The sequence below is a fragment of the Mustela erminea genome, chromosome 2 (genome assembly GCF_009829155.1).
Source record: "Mustela erminea isolate mMusErm1 chromosome 2, mMusErm1.Pri, whole genome shotgun sequence".
NCBI lineage: Eukaryota > Metazoa > Chordata > Mammalia > Carnivora > Mustelidae > Mustela > Mustela erminea.
Genome location: NC_045615.1, coordinates 100,429,266 through 100,446,914, shown reverse-complemented (window position 1 = coordinate 100,446,914; position 17,649 = coordinate 100,429,266). Strand labels below are relative to the sequence as shown.

Sequence of the window (17,649 nt, the reverse complement as noted above, 5' to 3'; positions counted from 1 at the left end):
TCTTCCTTGCTCGTATCCCCCAGAGAGCCAGTAATGGAAGATTTACCATCATACCCTTAATTTCCAAGGGAGGTTTTCCTCTTCGGGAAAAGGAATCAGCATAGCTGAGTCTGCCTTTTCTCTGCAGCAGAGATCATTACCTTTGGATGCACATGTGATATCTGGATCCACAGCAGCCACTTTACAACCAGAAGCAAAGTCAGAGTCAGAAATTCTGACCCTTGTCCCCTTGAGCAACCGAATCAAGACAAGGGATCTCCTACCTCCAGATTCTCTGTGAGGTAGGAAAAAACAAAAACCCTTGTTTGTGTAAGCCAGTGTTAGTCCATTTTTCTGTTACTTACAGAATTCCTCACGGTCACATAGAGGTATTCAATGAATGTCTGTCACACAGAGAAACACAGCCTGACTCTCCTTTCTCTCCGGTGGCCATCCTGTTTGGGCCTCATGTTCACTGACAAAGCCAACAGCCAGTGAACCCGTCCAGGCAGACTTCAAAGCTCTGACTAGTAGAATTGTTTTTTCCCATAGGAAAATGGATGTTGGGACCTCTTGGTACCTCAGAAAATGAGCCCAGTACCTGTTTGCCGCCTCCCCCAATTCCTTCTGATGGAGAGAGAACATTTATCCAATAGGAAAATAAATCAGCATTCATCGACCCCAAAAGGTGGAAAAACACTTGTTGTGGAAACTTCTGATGGGGCCTGATACCGTGAAGGGCTCCTTGATGAGGTCTGTGACCTGACACCTCTTCCCAGACTCTTCCAATGACATGTCTCTGGAGGATAAACATAATTCCCAACTGTTATATCCCAAGTAAGCTGCGTTGCCATGACACTTTGGACTCAGTCTTCCTAGATTCTGGGGCTGAGAGGGAGCAAAGACCACCCACGGCAGCTGGGCCCAGCTTAGGAAGGGAGGTCAGCTCAGCAACGCAGTGAAAGCCAACAGGCTGCTTCACTAGCCATCTGTGGTCACGGAACAGGTTACCGCCAAGCCCAGCAGCTTGAAACGATGGACGGTTTGTGTGGGACTACCATCTGGCATGGTTTGACTGGGTGCCTCTGCCTCCAGGTCGCCCACAGGACTGCCATCTAGCTGTTGGCGAGGGCGGTGGTCTCATGAGAAGGCTTGGTCGGGGACGTTCTGTCTCCAAGCTCACTCATACGTCTGTTCGCCGGCCCCCCTCAGCGGCTTACTGTGTCAACCCCACACAGGGTCACTTACATGGCTGCTGACTTAGCTCAGAGGAAGGATGGTGGAAGCCACAAGTGTTTTATACCCAATACCACAGCTGCTGAAAACAATGGTTTAAAAAAAAAAAATCTTAAAAGTAGCCATAGAGGGGCGCCCGGGTGGCTCAGTCAGATTGCGTCTGCCTTTGGCTCAGGTCATGACCCTGTGGTCCTTGATCGAGCCCTGAGTCAGGCTCCCTGCTCAGCGGAGAGTCTGCTTCTCTCTCTCTCCCCCATTCTTTCACTCTCTCTCTCTCTTTCACTCGCTCACTCTCTCAAATAAATGAAATCTTTAAAAAAAATGTAAACAACGATTTAAAAAAAAGAAAAAGTAGCCATACAAAACAAGCGTCATAGTCTGATGAATAACAGTAAGAATTAGAGATACTTCTTACCAGAAATAAGTGAAATCAAAAGACAATGAAACAGTCTTATAATATTGAAAGAAAAAGGAAAAAAAATACCTGTTAATTCGTCTCCTCCAAACCTACCAGCCAGCCCCCCCCACTCCTCCCCCCACCGTCGGCCTCCTCTGTCCCACGAAGCTTGGTCCCATTGGACCGCATCTCACCTCACCCCCAGCTCTGTTATGGACACTGCCTCAGCTTGACCACACCCTCCCAGCTCCCCTCCCTGTCCTGCCTCCCTCCCAGATTGTCTCTGTCCTCTGTTCATCCTCTGCCAGATGCGGGAAGGCCAAGTGCTCAAGAAGCCAGTGTTCCGCTAAGGCTACTCTGCTGGTCCAGCACCTTCCCCTACACTGTCCCTAGGGGCAGCTCATATTCTGGTGAAACCAGAAACATCCTAGCTGGGGCACCATCCACTGGGCAGCCCATGGGCACCTCATCAGTGACAAGCAGCAGCTCGAACCCACCTTCCACACCCCAGACCTACTGTTCCTCTTGGGTTTCATCACTCATGAGTGGTGCCCTTGCCAAGGAGCAGGGTCCTGCCCTCTCCCCCATCCCCCACCTCCAGCTGCCAGGTCCTGCTGCCTCTCTTTCTGGAATCCACATCCTCCCCCCACCGAGCCTTTGCAGCTGTCCCCAGAATTATGCAAAAGCATCCTTATCAGTCTCCCTCTCCCCAATCTGGCCCCCCCAACCCCTCCTCCACGGGATAACCCATGGCAAAGGAAGAAGGGTGGAGATAGTTCTTTGAGAGCAAACCTCATAATTTCTTTTCCAGAGACAAGCACATGGTTTGGTCAGGGAAGCCACTGGAAGGGAAGCTTACAGGCAGCTAGAGGACATGGGTGCATGGGTTGAGAGGCAAAGAAACCAACAGAGCCGTCCTGCCCTGGGCAAGAATGGACTGGCAGGTGTGTTTGGGAAGTCCCAGAGAAGGGGGTGACCCACTGCCCAAAAGGTGACCTCTTGATTATAAGGCAACTAAGGGCCGCCCCTTAGCAGAGCTGGGAATCTGGTAGAAATCATAGCTGGTCAGCATTGAAAGAGACAAAGGTACAGATGAAACAGCCTTACCCCCCAAAGTAATGAGAGATGCCTCCCCACCTCCCACAGTGCTAGGGCCTCTCTTTGGCCTCTGGGAGAGCATCTGAACCCAGAGAGCAACCATAAGCCCCAGCTGAAAGGCTGTCCTTTTAGCTACTCCTCTAGGGAGAGAAACTTAGAGACATTTGAAGGACATTTTAGTGCAGAGAAGGTAAGAAAGCATTCAGGCAGGCAAGAGGCACTGCTCGGCCACCCACCTGGTTGCCAGAAGCCTCACAGGACTTGCCAGGAGCATCTTAACCAGAGGGCAGTATTGGGGGGCAGGAAAACTGGTTCCTGACAGCCCTTGCCAGCTGGAGGCCTTGACTTGCTGAGGATCGCAAGCTGGTAGACCACCGGGGTCCAGGCACCTCGGGACTTGCTGGTGCCAGGGGTCCCGTCAGGAGCCCGCATGGAGCTGGTGGCCCAGGGCAGCTGGAGAGAGACTCCCTTAAGGGAAGGTGGGCCAGATGGAGCCTAAGTCAGGAGGTCCCAGCAGCTGTGATTTCAGACAGGGTGGAAGATATGGCCATTCTTCCTGCCGCCAGAGGGTCTCAAGAGGGAGCTGCAAGTCCCCGCAGACCAGCAGCTTCCTGTGGGCCCTCCAGAAAATTCCATCATGAGACGTAGAAAGTGTTCTCTGTAGGCTAGAGAGAGAACAAGCCTATCCCAACGCTTCTCGGATAGGCCATGGGACTTCGACTGTGGGGTAGAGGTCCTGCCATATGGCAAAAGAAGCGGTGGTGACCCCTCCCCCCACCTTCCATGGCCCCAATTCCATTGCCAGACAGTTGCACTTATTTCTGGGTTGGTTTTAAGGATAACATCTTTCTAACCCCTATAGATGAGGCTGGGGGGCGGGGGAAGACGAGACAGGCATCTACGGAAGTTGACCCAGAACCCAGGACTGAGGACAAGCCCTTTAAGCTGGAGGAGATCCCAGGAAGCACTGGGCAGAGGAAGGAAGGTCGGGGAAAGAAGGGAAGGAGCCAGAGGAGTGTGTCCGTGAGCAGGTGGCCTCTGTGTGTAGTGGGAGCTCAGTCCCAGTGGGGACGAGCTCAGAGTTGTCCCAGTCAATGAGGAAGACCCAGGAAGCCTTACTGGTTGAGAGCTTTATGCTTTAATGCCTTGGTGCTCTGGGCCTGCCCCTCACAGAGGCTGAGCGGATCCCACAGCTTTGGGGCCAACACATTATACGGGAACGGCGTGTGCCAGCAGCTCTAGGCAGGGCACGGCTGCATCTCCCCAGCGGAGCGGCGGGGACAGGTAGTTATGAGCTGATGGTTACTGTGTCCTAACCCAGATCCAGCCGGGCTACTATGGAGCACAGAGAAAGGAGCACATCCCCTACTCCTGTCAGCCACACTGGCAGCTCCTGGAGCTTCCTGTCCTCCGACCTCGGCATGTTTTGTGCCCTCAGCTGGCAAGGCTCCGTCAGTCTTTCTCTCTTAGACTCCCACTCACTGTTCTGGACTCAGCACTTGGTGTGGAAAACCTTCCCACACACCCACCTGCTTCCGGCTAGGCTCCTTCCCTCATTCTCCTGGAGCTTGCTACCCATACTGCCGTGGCCCAGTCCTTTGACCGTCTCGTATCTGTCAGATGGACTGCATAACAAAATACCCACAGACTGAGGGCTTCAACAACATTAATTTGTTCCTCACAGTTCTGGAAGTTGGGAAGTCCGTGATCACCTGTCAGCAGGTTTGGTTTCTAGTGAAGGTTCTCTTCTTGGCTTGTAGAGACCCATCTCCTCGCTGTGCCCTCACAGGGCCTTTTAGGAAACTCTTTCCCTCCTCTTATAAGGCACCAGCCCTATCACATCAGTACCCCATCCTTATGAGCTCATTTAACCGTAGTTACCTACTTCTAGACCCCATCACCAAATATAGTCACACTGGGGGTTTCCGTGGGTGGATTTGTGAGGAACACAATTCAGTCCACAGTACATGTCCTCCATGGGTTTGTGATCAGTTCTTGAGGTCAGGGACAGTGTCTCTTTCACCTCTGTTTTGTCATGCCCAGCTCAGCAAAAATCTGTGGATGAACTAGGCTATCTGGATGGAAAGAAGAATGTTAACAGTTTGGGGAAGAGGGGTCATATCATGGAAGTCTTTGCAGAGAAGATAGTGTCTCTGCTGGGTATTGAAGGATGAATAGGAGTTTGCTAGATGGGGCATTGCAGGCAGAGGAAATAGCCTTTGCCAAGGGGGGCATTGTGCGTGGGAGGGAAGTGGGGGCTGCTGCTTAAGAAACAAGAGCAATCAGGGAGGAGGAAGGAAGAGTCTGGGGAGGGAGTCCATGGCCCGGTGATGCTTGTAAAGGAGTCAGGGACCAGCCCCAGAGGTCCTCCAGGAAGGTCTCCAGGCAGAGGATGGCATGGGCATGTGTGTGTTACAGAGAGATTGCCATGGACTCCTGAGCGCAGGATGGACCAGAGGGAATGATGGATCCCAGAGAAGCAGAGGCGAGAATTGCTGTCAGCCATTAAAGGGAGCTCTCGGAAATGACCGTTAACTGAGGAATATTCCTTGGACCTCAGGATTCAGATGGAAGAAAAGGGAGCATCTATTATTCACGAAACCTAGTTCGATAATCGCCTGTCAGCCTCTGGGGGCCACCAGGGCAGCTCTGCTGCCTTTCCTTGTTAAATTTGCAGGAAATGCGCTCACTAGGGATGTGCCCCTCCCAGGAGGGGCTGTGCTGGGGGCCAGAACTCGCAACACAGGTGGGCCACCTCCATGGCCCCAAGATTTCTTCCATCCAGAAGGTGGGGTTGGGGAGGGGAAAACAACAGGGATGGGAGCTAGTTCTGCAATGATCCAGGTTTCACTTAGTAGAGATGGGTTTCCCCTTTGGAGGGAAGTCTGGGGACTAAGGACTAGCCTGGTGTCAGCCCTGTGTCCCAACGAGCCCGTCTCATGACCAAGTATTCTAACCACACGTCTCAGAGCATGGTTGATAAAACCATCAGCCCTCCTGGCTTTACAGGTGGTGGAGGCAAAGAGTCAACAGACAGAGGCCAGTGTGGGGACGGGGACAGCAGGCGGGCATGATGAATCCTGGCACGGGTGGGGTGTGGATTCCCTAAAGAGCCGGCAAGGGGCTTGTGTGACGTGGCGACTTCTGAGCTGAACTGGGAAGGGAGAGAGGGGCCTCACCTGCGAGGAAGGAGGGCCCATGTGGAGGCTCAAGACTTGCTCCCTTAGGGAACTCAAAGAAAGGTTGCAGAACTGTGGCATACAGGACTGACCCCAAGACCTCATGTGGAACGGGGTGCTGAGTGGGGACCCTGGCTGTCAGCTGACAACAGCCTGCTGGGAGCCGCTGTGTCTGTCCAGGGAGGGGTGAGAGTGGACCCGGTGCGGTCTGTGTGACCACGTGCCCCGGACTACCTGGGATGGGCCAGGTGCATGCTGTGTCCCGGGGCCATTGGGTTAGAGTACCAGCTTCCAGGCTGTGAATGCTTTGGGTGGGAAGGAGCCCATGAACGTGTCTGCGGAGCTGGAGAGAATCCAACGGACAGTGCCATGGAACCAGGACTTCTGGGGGTGGTCCTTGGGAGAGAAGCGCACCCACTTCTGACTTGCATAATGGTGGGGGGGTGTGTACAGTCATGACGTTTACCAAGATGGGCAGACAATATATGTGTGGCCCGCCTTCTGGGGGATACCCCAAAGTTCACAAGAGCCATTGAGTTCACTGGGATGAGACTAGAGGGGGCTATAAGGTCTGTGTTCCCCAGATTCATATGAGGAAGCCCTAACTGCCCCCATGTGATGGGGCCTTGGAGAGGTGATGAGGCCACGAGGGTGGGGCCCTCACGAGGGGACCATGCCCTTGAAGGGGGAAGAGCTGGATGAAAAGCGTCTGTGTCTGCCAATGAGGACACAGCAAGAGGCAGGCATCTGCAAGACAGCAACAGGCTGTCACTAGAACCCAATCCCCCTGCACCTGGTCTTGGGCTTCCAGATCCCACAACTATAAGAAATCAGTGTTTGTCATTTAAAGACACCCACCCAGTTGATGGAATTTTGTTATTGGAATCTGAGCAGATCAGGAAACATTTAATCCCAGGACAGCAGGGGTGACCATGGTGGGGCAGACCAGCAGCACCCTCCCGCATGGGAGACCAACCTGCATTTTCTTCCCTTCCTGAGCCCTGTGCTCCAGCCATAACCAGCTCCAGAAGTTTCCAGAACCTGGGAGGCTAACTGCCACTCAGTGTGTCTGCTCCTGCTGTTCCCTCAGCCTGAATGCCCTTCCCTTCATCCGCCACTAGGAATGCTTCCTCACTGTCAAGACTTTGGTCGGAAAGCCTCCCCTGCCCTGTGGGGTGCTGCTGCTTTCCACAGAAACTCTCCTCATGCGCCATCAGCAGAAGGGGGCCTGTGGGCTGAGAAATGACACACGCGGCAAAGTGGCTTTCACTTTCACGAAATAGGGTACACCGTCCTTTATTTTTCCGGGCTCCCCTGGGAGCTGACGGGACATTGCACTAATGAAAAAACGGGGGTTTCCATTTGCACGGGGCTCAGATTGCTAAAGGGAAGGAAGTGTATCAAGTGCCAGAAACTTGCCTCCCTGGCCGAGCCGGGCTGGTGGGAAGCCGGTGTGCAATGGGGTGTGTGGTGGGACTGGAGGGATCGGAGTCACGCTGACTCACAGACGGGACGGCCAGGACACACAGAAAGACACAGCTCCGCAGGAGACAGGGGAGCAGACTTGGGTGACACCTTCCCAGTGTTTCGTAAATCTTTCCACCCACATTACAAGCATCCTGTGATAGGCGTTAGCACTTCCCGTGCCTCATCATAGATAGGGACGCCTTTGCGGGGGCAAAGGGGGTGGCTAGCCTTCTGCAGCGGGGCCCTGTGCCAACCTCACAGGACAGAAGAGGGTGGCGTCTCCCTCTTCCTTCCCCAGCGGCCAGGTGCCTGTCTCAGGACCGCGTAGGCACTCACGAGGCTTCAACCCTGGGGGGGGCTATGTTTCACTGCAGGAAAGACGGGCACAGCAAGGGCTATGTTGGGTATTAGGCTGGCTGCATGGAAATCCTTTATTCTGGGGCTTTGGCCATCAGAAGAGGGCGTTTTCTCTCCAAGACGCGGAGAGTAACAGCGAGGCGGACAGTGGCGGCTACACGTACAGACAGCATCACACGGGCGAGGATGGCCCTTCAGGGCACCTGTGGGACAGGTGAAAAAGAAAGCAACAATAACAACAACAACGACCATGGAAAGAAAACTGGCAAGGAGACCGAGGGGCTAGGAGCCCACGAAAAAGCAAACACACACAGATCCGGACAGTGGAGAATAAGGCTGGAGGCGCTCCCCTTCCGCGGGCCCGTACAAGGGAACTCTATATATGTCATCTTATGTTTAAGTAGGCTATGCTCTTTAATAAAATAAAAACTTCTGTGTTACTTTAAAGATATCATTTAGGCATCCAGGGGATGATTCAGAAGAAAAATGCAGTGCATGGAGGGCCCTGGCCGAAGGTACCCTGTCAGGCTGACGTTTGTCCCTAAAAACAGATGCGTCACAAGCGGTTGCAAAAATCGTGCACCCCACGCTTGACTTCATGCAGCCCTGGGCGCTCTGCGGCCCCCTCCCTGGCCTGGCCTGTCTGTGCACAAGGCTGTGCCTCCCCCTGGGTTGGGGGGCTAAGCGAATGGGTGGGGGGTGAGCAGACCCTGGGAGCCAGACGCCCATCCGTCTGTGATTGTGTCAGCAACTGTCATCGACCAACCTCCTGAAATCCCAAGTCCCAGGCACCTCTGTGCCCCCAGGGCCTCGTGCGGGGGGCTGGGGCACTGCACAGGGGTTTGGGAAGGCGGGCTACACGCCGTGTAAATGTCCCTTGATCTCCTGGGACCACTACTTTGCAGCGTCTCCTTGACGCCAAGCAACAGCGGGGAAGGAGCCGTGCAAAGCAAGGCATCTGGGCTCTGAACCAGGGGCAGGAGCATTGCTGGCGGAAACAGAGGTCACACCGGCTCCGGGACCTCCTCCTGCCCGGCCTCCAGCCCAGCCCTCTCCAGGGGCCCACCGCCCGCCCCCTCGTGGACACAGAGAAGCCAGAGCCAGGTGCAATAGGAGGGGTTTTTGTGGTTCTCGCCAGACGTCCCGTGCTCTGCCGCCAGGTGTGCACGTGGTCACACACGCTGGTGGCAGTCAAAACAGTAGGGCTTTCTTCTTGAGGTCATTCCTCTTCCAGAGGGCCAGGCGGTCAAACTCTTCCATGCTCATCCCAAACACTTCCTGGAAATCCTCGGGCGACAGGTGCCTCTGCAAACCACAGGAAAACCCAGAGAGGAGCAGTGAGCAGCTCTGCAACGCGCACTGTAAGACCAGCTCCGTGCTGCTGGGCAGTCCACAGGCAGGATCGGCGTCCAGGCGGCCATGCCCCCCCACCATGTGCCCTATGGGGCCATCTAGTTCCCTGCGTTCCCTCTGCATCCCTGCTATTCCCACGCTGCAGCGCTGGTCACTGAGCCTAGAGAAAGAGACTTGCTTAGGGGCCCGACCGAACAGGACTCACACAGGGTCCTCCTGTGCACCCCCATTTGCAGAATTACCCCCAGTGGCCACAACACGAAATACCCAGCTGCCTACATGGGGTCCGTGCACACAGAGTGGAGCACATTCCATCCACAAGAAGCCGCGAAGGCCTGATGCACAGGGCAACGTGGTTAAGACATGCGACAGGAGGGCCGGGGAAGAGGGCTGAATGCAAAGGGCTCCAGAGTGTGTGGTTCTGTTTCTGCGAAGCTTCAGGAAGGGGCAATCCACAGGGACCAAGAACGAAGTGGCTGCCAGGGGCTGGGGACAGACGGGAGTGGGGAGAGACTGCTCGACGGGCAGCATTTCCTTTCAGGGGGATGAAAACATTCCAGAACTTGATTGAGGAGGTGGCTGCACACGGGGTGAATGTGACAGGAATTTTACAATGAAAGCGAACAATTCTTGTCACTCCCACCCATGCGGTTTCCTTGACTTTAAAACAAAACTACTCATCCTAAGGGTTGTGATGGTCCAGAGAGAAACAGAGGTGAAGACATTTGGTGAACTAGGAAAAGCACAGACACCCATGCTGACTGTTCGTGGCTTCACAAAAGTCCCTATATCCGTGCGGCAGGCAGCGGGTTTTAGAGCCGGATGTCGGCGTGATCCGGAGGAGGGAACCCAGGACTGCACTCAGTCTCCCGTGAGTCGCCGAAGGGCCTCCTCGTTGAATCGGGCCCCGAATACTCAGTGCATTCATGTGCACGCACACACAGACACACGGACACACAGACAGAGACACACACAAGGACACATGGACACACGGACACACACACAGACACACACACACACATACACACACACACATACACAGAGACACTGAGCACAAACACTGACACAGAGACGCACAGACACACACAGAGACACAGACACACACACGGACACAGAGATATGTGGACACAGAGATACGTGGACACAAAGACACACACACACACAGACACATGGACACATGAACACACAGGTACGTGGACACACATACAGACACAGAGAGACCCCCAAGCACACACACAGACACACATAGACACAGAGATGCATAGATACACACACACGGACACAGAAAACACACACACACACACACACAGAGATACATAGACACACACAGAAACACACGCACACACACACACAAACACCCCATCAAGCGAGACTCTGCCGGAAAGGGGCTGGCTGCCCACTGCTCTCTTGAGCTTGAGCACAGGGAGAGATCCTGGCGTGCCGCAGAAATGAACTGTCCACATGGCACGGACACCAGCATGCCATGGGGCTCACAGCCAGTCCATGGAGACACGGAATTGTCATCAGACAACAGCACCCCACTTCTAGGTACCAAATCACAACCTTCCCCATCACCGTGGGGCAACCGCAATGTGAAGAGGACAGGACAAGAGCCAAACTGTGTCCCCTGCTCTCAGCACCGACCAGTGGCCTGGCAGGGACAGGATCCCAGGACCCTGGGGGAGCAGACAGCCGTGCAGGGGATCCAGAGCCCGAAGCTGGCGTCGGGGGAGGGCGTCTCACTTTCTCCATGCTGTCCTCAGTGGATGACCCAAGAGGTGCCCCCAGGTGGTCCTGCTGAGTAGGCAGGGACCTCTAGGCTGAGCCATTTGAGAGGGTCCTCAGGTTGGGGATACGCAGGAGGGGGATGAGCGGGAGGCATGGCACCCCAGCAGTGGGAGGACAGTGCCGAGGGGGGACTGTGTGCTCAAGCCTAGGGGCCCACCCCACCCAGGACAAGGGGGACTGTGGCAGCTAGGAGACATCCTGGGGGAGCCAGGGGGGCAGAGAGCCCTGTCCCTGGAGGTCCCACGCAGCTCACCTGCACCCTCGGCACCAAGCTGGCCTGGGAAGTGCATCGGAAAGAGCGCAGGTCCGGTGGCCACGGAAAGGCACACCCTCAGGACCTGTACTCTGGGGACATGTGGTGGAGCAGTGGCAGGAGAGAGTCGGGCAGGCCGGAGGGCCAGAGGAGCTGGTATGGTGCATGCCCAGTGCCTGAACACAAGCGGGCTGCTGGGGGCGGCTGGTCTGTCCTCGGGCAGGAGGCCCGACCCAGCCCTGAAAATATTCAAGGCTGGCTCCCGCCTTTTGGGCTCCCTGTGGGGGCCTGGGGTGCGATGTGTACTTAATCTTGATGATGCAGTCCCACATTCCTGCTGCCCCCAGGAGCCCAAGGCGAGCAAGGAAGACAGGGTGGGCTTAGGAGAAAGAGGGGAGCTCGCCCTGATGCGTCTCCCCTGCCACCTAGGTGAGAAGCAGCTGAGGCATTCGAGATAAACTTGCTCAGGGTCATGGGGCTTGAAACTGGGGTTGGTGTGAGGAGGAGGCCTGGGGGCTCTGGGACTTTGTGGTGAGGGTACAATCAGGAGAGGCTTCCTGGAGGAGCCGCCATCCACGGCCAGGTCTGAGCAGTGAGCCGGAGGGGCTGACATTCGAAAGGTGGAAGAGCACATGAAGACCCAGATGTGCTTCTTCCCATTTTCTAGAATTGTAACCCAAGTCAGGTCACACGGCGCAGCTGGACCAGGATGGAGCCAGGACCGGAGTCCCAGGGGGCCTGTCTCCTAGGCGGGAGGTCCCTGCATGACACTTGCCCGGAGGGGTCGTATGTCAGCAGACCCCCAGAAAAGCACGTAGGGCCCCTGCCACCTTGCAGAAGTGGTCTCCTGAGTCTACTCAGGAGTGTAGTATCTTCCTTCACCCCGTACCTCATGGCAGGTAGGACAGGTGGGACACAGCTCACCCCAGGGGCCGAAGCCAGCTTTCTGGCCCCAGGCCAACTCCCCTGGCCCTAGCTCCCCAGGAGGAGGGGCAGCCCAACCCCCAGGCGCTTGCCAAGGTCAGGCATGGCCAAGCTCCTTCCTGAGCGAGTAGGGAGGAAGCCCAGGGTGGGACACCTTTGTAGAGGGGTGGCTTGGCTTCATTCTGACACAGCCTCATTCCTGGAGTGCACTGGGCTCCCCAAGAAGTGCCCCTGGGAAGACCATTTCCGCAACGTGGCATACTCACATATGTGCTCACTGCTCAGACCTGGCCGTGGACCGCGGCTCCTCCAGGAAGCCTCTCCTGATTGTACCCTCGCCACAGGCTCCCCACACCTCGTTCTCACACTAGCCCCGGTTTCAAGCTGCCACTGCAATGTCACTGAGGGCAGAGTTAGGGAGCTGGGTCCCAGTGAGGGCTGTGGGATGATCCAGGAGGGCCCTGTTAATGGGACACCTGTGACCCAGAAGCCTCATTGCCTTATAAAGCATTAATGATCTTTCTGCCAGTCTCTTGGGACTAGAAGGGGGTTTTCTGAGGGAAACGAACCTCTGACTTCACTCTGATCTGGTGCCCTTGGTGGAGGCTCCCCGAACATGTGAGTCATAAGGACCAACCACCTGCCCGCTGCAGGAGCTCATCCGAGGAGACCTCCGACGCGCATACATCTTCCCACAGAGAGAAAAGCCATGAGTGGTCGGTGTGCGAGGCACAGGGCACTCCCAGAGTTACCTCCTTTCTGCAAGGCTGCAGACCTAGCTGTAGGCAGGAGATGCTTCGGTGTCACAGAGCCTGCAAAGGGCACGTTGGAACTCCGCCTGGGGGCCCAGAGCACTGTGCTCCCAGACCACTGTGCGGCTCAGCCCGGCAGTTGCCCAGAGCTTCCCATGGAATGAGGGCCCAACTCAGGCCTGCCTGAGCTATCCTGAAGCCTGGCCATCTAAGCTATCCCTTTGGTGGCAGAAATCCCCAGCTTTTTCTGGGTAACATGGGTGAAGCAGCCCATCCCAGTAGAAACACATCTCTCATACAGTCTTGGTGTCCAGTGTCAGGGAGCTCCGTGGACACCGTGAGGCCCACGCCAGGACCCCAGTGCAGGAGGCAAACTGCACAATTCTCCTGCACTGACCGAGGACCGTGAGTCAGGCTGAGCTGAAAGCCTTCACTGCACCTGCTGCCATCCTCACATCCTGAGATTCTCCTCCTTTTATTGCCCCAGGAAACCCTGGCTCAGAGAGGGCATGGGCCTTGCCCAAAGTCACACAGCCAGGAAGCTGCAGGTCTGGACCAGGGAGCTTAGAGGGGGCCCAGTGGCCAGAGCCCCCCCTCGGGGCCATGCCCCCTCTGCCCCACGCTGCGACCAGTCTTCCCTCCTGTGGCCTTCACCCCGCCGGGCACTTCCAGCAGACCCTCACTTCTCTAAGCTCAGTGGTTCTCCTGGGAGGGGCCCGGCTGACCCTCAGCCGTTCCTTCTGCCCATCCCATGAGGCAGGGCCAGCCCATGCACCCATGTCGGCAGCCCGGGGCTGGGGTAGGGGGCTCAGGCCGCAGGTTCGCTCAGCCTGCATCTCCTGGGCCAGCGAGGGGCCGCTTTTCACAGGAGGACCGAGCTCATCACCATCATCACGACAAAGGCCCCCGCTATCTATGAAGCTTGGCCTGTCTGGGGAGTGCTGCGAATGCTCCACTTACCGTCCTGTGAGCCCTCCCAGAGCCCATGTGGCAGGGAGGGGACGCAGGCCACGCCAGGTGGAGTGACATGCTGTCCAGCGGTTCGAGGCCCTGCACACCAGGTGTCCTTGCCCACCTCTCCCACCGCCACTCTGCTCCAAGGGGGCTCTAGAACATGTCAGGATCTTTGCCACCCCAAGGCCTGCAGTGCTTTCTCTCCCTTAGCACAATGGCTCCTTCTTATCCTACATGACCCAGCTCAAATGTCGCTTCTCCAGGGAGCCTTCCCGTGTTGCCCTAGCCAATCAGGCCCCTGCTGACCTGGTTACTGATGACCTCATCCGGCTCCCAGCCCCACAAGGGTGGGCATGGGCCTGCCCCTTCAGCCCAGTCTCCCTCCCTCCCTCCTCCAGGGACGATCTGGGTTGGTCACGTGTATCCCTGAATCCAAATGTCTGTTCCCCCTATCCCTGTCCTACTGTCTCCTAACCTCCTCCCCTCTCCATGGGGTCTGCGTACCCTACTCTCCCCTGTGGTTCCCTCTTCGCTCACCATCCTCCACCCTTGCAAGCCCTGCCCCTTGGCCTGGCCTGGGAGCACTGCACAGCCTTGGACCTGGGAGCCCCCAATATGCCAGATTCTGGTGCAGCCCACGCCCATGTGCTGGGCACGCTCTCAGCGGCTGCCATCAGTCTATCAGGTTCTCACTGGACTGGTTGGATGAGTTTAAACAAAGGACACATTCTTAACTGCAGGGTCCTTCCTTTCCAGTCGCATTCTGACTTGGGTTCTTACTGCTGGGGCAAACTCAGGAGTGCATTCAGCCTCGAGGTCTGGTGGGGGCAGTCCGGAAGCCACAGACTCCCTGCTGATCTGAGCACTTGCAAACCCTGGAGAGAAGATGGCGAGTCTGGAGGGTCCTCCAGGGACTCCCTGGGCCAGCCCCCAGGCCCCGGCTGGACTAGAAGCCCCTTTTGTTCCCATTCTCTCGGTGGCTTCCCTGGATAACTACCCTTTCTGTCCCAGCCTCGCCAGGCATGGTGCCTGGCTGTTTGGCCAAACCCTAATCTTGGGGCTGCTAGGAAAACATTCTGTAGATGTGGTTCATGTTAGTAAAGTTTAGCCTCAGTAACAGGGACAGGGCGGGGGGCTCATCCCATCTGCTGGAGGCCTTGAGAGCAAAACCTGCCTGCTTCCCGGGAAAGAAATTCTGCTTCGAAGTGTCAGCTCGGGCCTGGGTCTCCAGCACATCAGCCTGCCCTACAGATTTCAGACCTGCCTGCCCCCATGACTACTCAAGCCGGTTTCCGAAAATAAACGGCCATGTTCGTGTCTGCGTGCTCCCCTCTTTATCTCCCACTGGCTCTGTCTCTCTGGAGGGCTTGGCTGATACAGCGTCCTACCTACACAGCAGAATGTCCCTCAGTGAGGACTGAGGAGCAGGGCACACCCGCCAGGACATCCTGATGCTAAGTGTGCCCTTTCTTCCCCGGATGCCATCCTCGTGCAACAAGACACTGGTGTATGAACAGAACAGTGATGTCTTCTGGCAAGTGCTGGGCAGAGATGTGCAAGGGAGTGGCCCCAGGATATCTGATTCTGCCCAGGGACAGTCAAGGCTCCTGGAAGCTCCTAGAAGCAAATCCTCAGAGGGTAACTTCCAAATGCAGGAAGGATGTGAGAGCCTCCAATGCATGAGGTCTTCAGGTCAGCCCTTGGGACAGGAGCCAGGGTCCAGAACCTCTAGGACAGAGAGCCCTGGATCTCAGGAATGGCACTCAGCCGGGCCCCCGATGGGTCTCCTGGGAAGCCTGCCTGCCTATCGGGGTTACATGGTTCCTCTGACCACACGTCCCTGGAACCATACTTCCTGAGCTGCGGAGGACTGCCATTCTTCCCCCAAATGGCACCAATATCTCAGAATACCTACGGGCTCTGTGCTACGGCTCCTATTAGGCCCCTTTCATTTTGCAAGGCTAAGCATCCTGAATTCCCCCAGCCAAGCCCCATCGTGTCTGTGATTATTAGGGTCCCGGCACATCCCACTCCATCCAGGGGCCACCAGCACAGCCACTACCCCATCCCAACACCCTGGAGTGACTCTAAATGTGTCCCTGCCCCTCGCCACACTGCACGCTCCATGACTCAGTCCTGCCACCTTGATGTCCCAAATAGTGCCCAAAACCCAAATCCACCCACTGCGCGCCTCGGCACTGCCACCACACTGTCCAAGATGCCCGCATCTCTTGCCTGGATGACTCCATTGCTTTCCAGTCTCCCTGCACTTACAGGGCCAGTCTGGGCTTCACGGTGCAACCTCGCTGCTGTTTTGAATTACAAATCTGATCAGGAAGTCCCTCAAATTAAAAGCCATTGTCCTTAAGACTAAAATCCAAACTGCTTAACGTGGCCCAAGCCTGGCAAGACCTGGGCCCATTCTTACCTTCACCCTGCTCAAGTACAGACACCTTAGCCTCCTAAAGTTCTTCCTCAAAGAGCTCCTGTGGCTTCCTGCCCCAGGGTCTTTGCACATACTGGCTGCTCTTCCTGGAATTTTCTTTCTGTGGGCCTCCCTCACCTTAAACACATGCATATATGGACACACACACCCCAACACAACATTTCCTTTTACCCAGTTACTTCCTTTTTCCCAGTTAACTTTTACCCACTGTTGATGGCCCATGTTCCTCCCCTTTAGAACCCTTATCACATACTCATTTGGGTTATCAGTTGGTTGATTCTGCCTCCTGCATCAGACCGAGTCTGGGAAGGCAGAGCTCAGGCCTGTGTCTGCTCATCACACATCCCAGGACCCAGCTCAGGGCCTGAAACATAGTCAGCAAATGAAGGAGAGAGTCAGCTAAGCATTCTGGGAGCAAGAGTCAAGAATGTGACCGAGCCTGCTTCTCCCTCTCCCTCTGCTGCTTCCCTTGCTTGTGCTCACGCTGCTCCCCCCAATAAAAGAATAAATAAAATCTTTTTTAAAAAGCTGATATCAGGGGGCACCTGGGTGGCTCAGTGGGCTAAGGCCTCTGCCTTCGGCTCAGGTCATAGTCCCAGGGTCCTGGGATGGAGCCCTGCATCGGGCTCTCTGCTCCGCGGAGAGCCTGCTTCCTCTTCTCTCTCTCGGCCTGCCTCTCTGCCTACTTGTGATCTCTCTCTGTCAAATGAATAAATAAAATCTTAAAAGAAAAAAGCTGATATCAAATTCCATAAACAGTATGAAGTTACTCATCAAAAAAGGAATTCAGCAATTTTGGGTATTTGTGCTAAAAGAGATCTCCAGAATCATGTCCACCAGCATGGGGCCAACAGGAGTTATAACTTGGTGGGGGAATTCCGTGTGATGTTTGCCTTCTTCTTTGCATTTTTCTGGAGTTCTACAAGAGTTATAAAATGTTTTTATATTAAAAATAAAGCTCTCTCCCCTGAAATAAAAACATCAGGGGCCCTCCTGTCCTGCTGGGATACGGCCCCTCCTAGACCATTCCTGGCTCACCTCCCAGCTCCAGCCCAGAAGAATGTGGGACGTGCCCCACCGCTGGAAACATTTCCAGCTTGCCTTCCGGCTTGGCGGGGATGACAGGAGAGTGAATACAGAGACGCACCCTTGGGTGTGTTCTTGGAGAATGCATGATTAAACCCATGACCCCGTCCTCCGAGTTTGCTCAAAGGAAGTATTTAGAGGCACTAACCACTATTTTGCACCTTTTATCTGATATTTAGCAAAAAGAAAAGGGGGTGTCATTTAAAGGGCACCCTAGTCCCTAGAGGGAAACGGCTAGTCCTAACGAGCTCCTGGCCCCAGGCCCCAGGAACCCCGGGCATCTTGTTCTGGGCTCAGCTCTCTCCATGAGGCAACCAGCCCACAGGGCTTGGCCCTTTAAGGAACAAAAACACACAGCAAACAGGCACCCTCCAGGCTGG

General features: G+C 55.6%; 1 protein-coding gene across 10 annotated transcripts in view; it reads right to left on the bottom strand.

Moving 5' to 3' along the window:
* Window positions 1–7,769: 7,769 nt before the first annotated feature.
* Window positions 7,770–17,649, bottom strand: part of ABLIM2 (actin binding LIM protein family member 2) — a 135,114-nt gene continuing 125,234 nt past the window's right edge. For all 10 annotated transcript variants that reach the window (XM_032333723.1, XM_032333721.1, XM_032333722.1 and 7 more), the window contains one exon: window positions 7,770–9,018. In XM_032333723.1, the coding sequence (XP_032189614.1) occupies window positions 8,905–9,018 (114 nt within the window). In that variant the 3' untranslated portion in view covers window positions 7,770–8,904. The remainder of the gene's footprint in view (window positions 9,019–17,649) is intronic.